Raw genomic sequence first — 5,720 nt, forward strand, 5'->3', positions numbered from 1 at the left:
AATTTTAGAATTACGGAATTCTAAAATTAAACACTCGAAAATAATTAATTGAGAATTAATTATTATTTAAATAATGTGATTATTTAAATTTGAATTTGAATTGTGAACATAATTTAAATTTATCCTTTTAAACTTATTTAATAAGTTGTTCAATTTAGAATTCGAATTAATTTAAGTTTGACTTAAATTCGAATTTGAATTTGAATTAAAATTGGACTACAGGATAAATGATGATTTCTCTTCCTCCCCTATCTGTAATTGGCGCCACACACAGGGTAAAAACCCTTAGGGGTGGCCGGCCACAATAGATAAGGTGTAGGAGATTTTTTGTTCCAAATTCAAATATGAGATAGAGATTTGATTCCTTTTTGAAGTTTGACTTCTACTCTTTAAATATGAGAATGATAGAAAATTGTGAACACAATTTTTTAAAAACATTTTTTCTGCCCTAACTTGTGAGGTGGCCGAATTTCTCAAAAGAAAAAGAAAGGAAATTTTTTCTCCCAAAAAATTCCACATCGTGCATGCGTTGGTGTTTGTGGAAATTCGAGTGTTTTTGAAACCTGTTTTATCTCACGTGTGCCCACACACACGTCTACGTGGAATCAAGGAATTGACGTGGAAGACTTTGGTTTTCTAAACACAAAGATTGGAGCAAGGACTGTTCGTATTCAAAAAACTCAAGTTATCATCCGAGTCGGCCTCCAGGTATTTTTCCTAATTGAGTTCTTGACATATAAATTAATGTGATTAATTTATTCGTGCATAAATTAATATAATCTATAGAGTATCTCAAAAGTTTTATAAAATTTTTATTATACATGATCCGTCTCCCCGCCACGCTTTCCGCATCCGAATTCGATTCGGTTACCAACACTATATTCCTTTTCAATACATTAATTTGTAGGTGTTCTCATCAATGGACTAACTGGTTGAACCTTTCAAAAGATGATAAGCAACCTGGGAATGCAAGAGATGTATTGTAGGGCATCTCTTTCATTGAGTAAAGATTCTTTAAAAAAATATACACACATATATATACATAAAACAATAATTATATTTTCTAATTATAAAACTGATTCAACCAAGAGTGAAACTTAAAATAGATTCTAATTCGCTTGGAAACTAGATATATATATATATATATATATTTATTTATTTATGGAACTCACACCAACAGCCACTTGATATTTTATATTTTGCTTACATTAATTCTTAAACAGAATCTGAGTTCTACTTGATCTCCATTTATGAGGTCAACCCTAGCTTAAACCCACCTAAAAGGAAAAAAAGAAAAAGACCTCTGCCCTAGTGGTTTTTAGAAGGATGATATTAAATTAGTTTATTAATATTTACTCAAAGAAATAGACACTAGTGATCAAACGTTTGTCTAATTAGATTGATCGCCACTATATGCTAACATCAAAATTAAAAATTCTTTGCCAAAAAAAAAAAAAAAAATCCCCTTGAACCTACTTTTGTCAACACAGCACATTGCAATAACGTGTAATTATTATTAGTAACTCGTCGTATTGCTTGTTAATGATTGATAGTTTATGTAATTTTGTTTCCGGGCCAGGGAATATCAGTAAGCATTATACTAGGCTTGATATTTCTGAACCTTATGACACTAATATTATGCTGATAGAAAGGTAAGTAAATTTGACAAACAATAATAAAATTTTGAGAGTATAAAAGAGAACAATACGGCTAAAAAGAAAACCCAATTAATCAGTGCTATAAAACGAAATTAAGAGAATTTCGAAGGTACGTAAATTACAAGGTTGACTGACTAAGAAGAATTATATCGTCCAATTAGAGATATATATGAGGATGAGTGGCGGGTGATAGATGATAATTGATAATTGATAGGTATGTCATGAGTGGCGGGTGATAGATGATAATTGATAATTGATAGGTATGTCATGTGTATATGTGTATATATATATATATAATAATTGTTGCCCCTTCAAGCACTCAAAGTTGCCTTGTAAACTCAGCCATTTAATTTCATTGACTGACTTTCCCGTGGAAGACTTTGTTAATAAGCGTAGATTTTTATTAGGTCTTCTTCCCCTTTCGTCTTTGTTCCTAGTGTTTTTTTCTCTTTTTTTTTTTTTTTTTTTTTTTTTTTTTTTTTTTTTTTTTTTTTTTCCTTCTACGCTGAATTATCAGAGAGAGAGAGAGAGATGGGAGAACAAAAGACTTAAAAAGAGAGTAAAGCAAGTAGTAAATAATTTAGAGGCTTTTTCTAAGATCTCATTCACTCCGCAGATTTAAATTTTTAATTCGAGTTGAGATGTGATATTTTTTGAGAGCTTTTCACTCTAGCAAAAAAAGTTAAATGTGACATTTTATGAGAATTTTTTACTGTAAAAACCTAAAACTGAAAACTCGAATCGGTGAAATGAGCGAGGCATAATACAACTGTGACAATTGGCATGAAACATGTTACTACCTTATCAAGGCTATATACTCTCTGTATTATATATGTGTATATCTTACCTAATAATGTGGTCAAATATTATATGGATATTTATATTTTTATATCTAATTTTTTAAGTTTATTAAAAATTTATATCTTCAGTTTTTTATCTTATCAAATGTATACTTTTAAATTTGATTCAATATATAAATTTATCTCTTATCTCGGTCAACAATTAATTTTGACCTTTAAAATAATCAAACTTTCCTTGAAAAAAAAAGAGAAAAAGTAAAATTAAAACTTTCCAACACTACAAACAATAAAAATTAGAAACACAAAAAAACTCATTTCAATGGTATTTTGGATTTTTTTAAGGTTAAAACTGTAAGTTTAAAGTTTTTTTAAAGTTTTTTCTTTTTTCATTTTTATTTAAGGGTACCTTAGGTATTTTATACTTAAAATTGAAAGTTAACTGTGAAAATATATAAATTTGAGTATTAAATTTAATTTAAAAGTATGAATTTGATGAGATTAAAAATTAAAAGTATAGTTTTTAAATAAACTAAAAAATATGTTACTCATACATACCTCTAAAAGAGAACGGGTTTTTGGGGTATAGCCAATGAAACGTTTTGTTGGTGTTTTTTCTTTTCGTCTGGTGGAGAAGTGTTCAGTCGAACCGCCACATATCAAAAGCCGATTGGGTGGAAAAGACGTGGCAAAACCACACATACTAAACAGATCTTAAAATGGAATGCAATTTTGATTTCAAAAAAAGTTTCAAGAAAAGTTTTTTTTTTTAACCTGCCAAATAATTTTTATAATTTAATTAGAAAAACATAGACACGCATAAATATAACATTTGAAGCCAAAAAATAAAATAAATAAAAAGACATCTCTGTCCGTCTCTCCCTGTCCCGGTCTCTCTCGTGGAAGAAACGAAACAGGTGAGATTAGTTCCAATGACTCCGTCCAAGTCCACCTTCACCACCCCTCCCTCTCTCTCTCTCGTCGTTTCCTTTACGTCACGGTTGGACATAGACAAAGCTAAACCTCCTTTCTTCTAACTTTTAAGCCAACACACTCACAAATCACAACTCTCCTTCTCTCTTTCCTACCAAACTATTATAACTTTCTCTCTCTCTCTTCTCTTCTCTGTAGCTCCACCTGTAGACCGTTGCAAAGTCCATTCGCAGACACGTCGAACAAACAAAAACCATGCTTCGGACAAAAACATAATAAACAAACCAACCCAACAGACAACTCAACCCCATATCAAGATCAGCAAACCTTCGTCTTCTTCTTCTTCTTCCTCTTCTAGTATTATTATTATTATTATTATTATAAAATATTAATATTATCATTATGGCTTCTTCTTCTTCTTCTTCTTCTTGTTCTATGTTTGTGGTGGTTTTGGTTCTGTTTCTGGCTGTGTTAAACGACGTGGTCGTCGTTGATGGGCACTTCGTGGTGGAGACGGAGAGCGTCAAAGTGTTGTCGCCGCTGAGCATGCGATCGAAGCACGACGGGGCGATCGGAAACTTCGGAGTTCCTGACTATGGGGGTTATATTGTGGGCTCTGTCGTATATCCCGATAAAGGGTCGTTTGGATGTGAGCCCTTTGACGGAGACAAGCCTTTCAAGTCTCGCCTTCCTCGTCCCACTGTCGTTCTTCTTGACCGTGGAAGTATGTTTAATTATGCCCCTTTGCTCTTCTTAATATTAATAATTGTAAAGCTTCATTCATTATATGTTTTTTGTTTTGTTTTTCAACTATTTTGACTTTCAGAAATGGGTGTGTGTTAATTCTGTCATATGTTGTTGTGTCAATCTCTCTGTAAAAAAATATATATATATATTTATTAATTTTTTTGAGAATCGGATTATGGCTGTTTAATGCAAACAGAGAAATTGATTGATAGCTTAATCACAAAGTTAATTGAGAAGGGAAGGATTTTTTGTTTTTGGGGTGAAATTTTTAAGGGTTGATGGGCATGAGTTTTGTTGCGGTAATCTCTCTTTCTTTTTCTTTGAATTGATAGTTTGGTGGTTTCTTTTTCTTATATTTTTTGTATTGCTTTCAGCAAAAGCCTTTAGTCTTGATTCGTTTTGCTTGTCCCAAAAGATTTTGTTTCCATTATGTTTATTATTCCAGCTTGGATTTGACAATGGTGGGCTTTACGTTTCGTTCATAGATTTAGAATTATAATTTAAAATTATTTTTATTTTACGTATATTTATTGTGAGAAAAAATATTGTATTAAATTATGAATTATGATTCAAATTATAGCACAAATCTCTCTTCTAAATGCCCGCTGGTTCATTTCATATTGGTTGTGAGTTGTTACAATAGTTGCTCTGTTTTTCCCCTGTTCTAGTCCTCCATGCAACCCTTATTAGTTTTTTATTTTATTTTATTTTCCTTTTATTAGTATTGTCAAAACAGGAAAGTTACCTTTTTCCTTTATTAGTTTTGGCTTTATCCTTGCAATCTCTGTTCAATTATTTTTACAAATAAAATACCTGTTTGGTTCTTTTTCTTCTGTAATTTATCTGGGCCAGCAACTAAAATCCTTCCTCAGACCAAATAAGTGCTGAGGAGTATAATTACTGATAATCAACTAAACCATGATTTTATTTATTTTTTAAATGAGTTGTGGGTCTTTATTAGGTGGAAAAGATTCTAATAATTATTTTTTTTTAGATTGCTATTTTGCTTTGAAGGTATGGAATGCTCAACAGGCAGGAGCAGCAGCAGTGTTGGTGGCTGATAACATGAAAGAGCCATTAATAACTATGGATTCACCCGAGGAGAGCAACGATGCAGACGGGTACATCGAGAAGATCAACATTCCCTCGGCCTTGATAGAGAAATCCTTCGGCGACAGCCTTAAGGAGGGGTTGAAAAACCGTCAAGACGTGGTGGTGAAACTGGACTGGAGAGAGTCAATGCCCAACCCCGACAAGAGAGTTGAGTATGAGTTTTGGACAAACAGCAACGATGAGTGTGGGGCCCGCTGCGACGAGCAAATGGACTTCGTCAAGAATTTCAAGGGTCACGCTCAGATTCTCGAGAGGGGAGGCTACACCCTCTTTACGCCACATTACATTACTTGGTACTGCCCGGAGGCTTTCATCCTTACCAATCAATGCAAGTCTCAGTGCATAAACCGCGGGAGGTATTGTGCGCCCGATCCCGAGAGGGATTTTGGCGAGGGGTACCAAGGGAAGGATGTGGTGTATGAGAACTTGAGGCAGCTCTGCGTGCATCGAGTTGCCAACGAGAGCAACCGCT

The 5,720-nt window shown here is 33.1% G+C and overlaps 1 protein-coding gene across 1 annotated transcript in view; it reads left to right on the plus strand.

Moving 5' to 3' along the window:
* The first annotated feature begins 3,329 nt into the window (after positions 1 to 3,329).
* LOC21394805 (vacuolar-sorting receptor 6) overlaps positions 3,330 to 5,720 on the plus strand; it is a 6,412-nt gene continuing 4,021 nt past the window's right edge. The window contains exons 1-2 of the mRNA XM_024168333.1: positions 3,330 to 4,112; positions 5,130 to 5,720. Coding sequence (XP_024024101.1) covers positions 3,791 to 4,112; positions 5,130 to 5,720 — 913 coding nt within the window. The 5' untranslated portion in view covers positions 3,330 to 3,790. The remainder of the gene's footprint in view (positions 4,113 to 5,129) is intronic.

This window comes from Morus notabilis, unplaced genomic scaffold (genome assembly GCF_000414095.1).
Source record: "Morus notabilis unplaced genomic scaffold, ASM41409v2 Scaffold1245, whole genome shotgun sequence".
NCBI classification, from domain to species: Eukaryota; Viridiplantae; Streptophyta; class Magnoliopsida; order Rosales; family Moraceae; genus Morus; species Morus notabilis.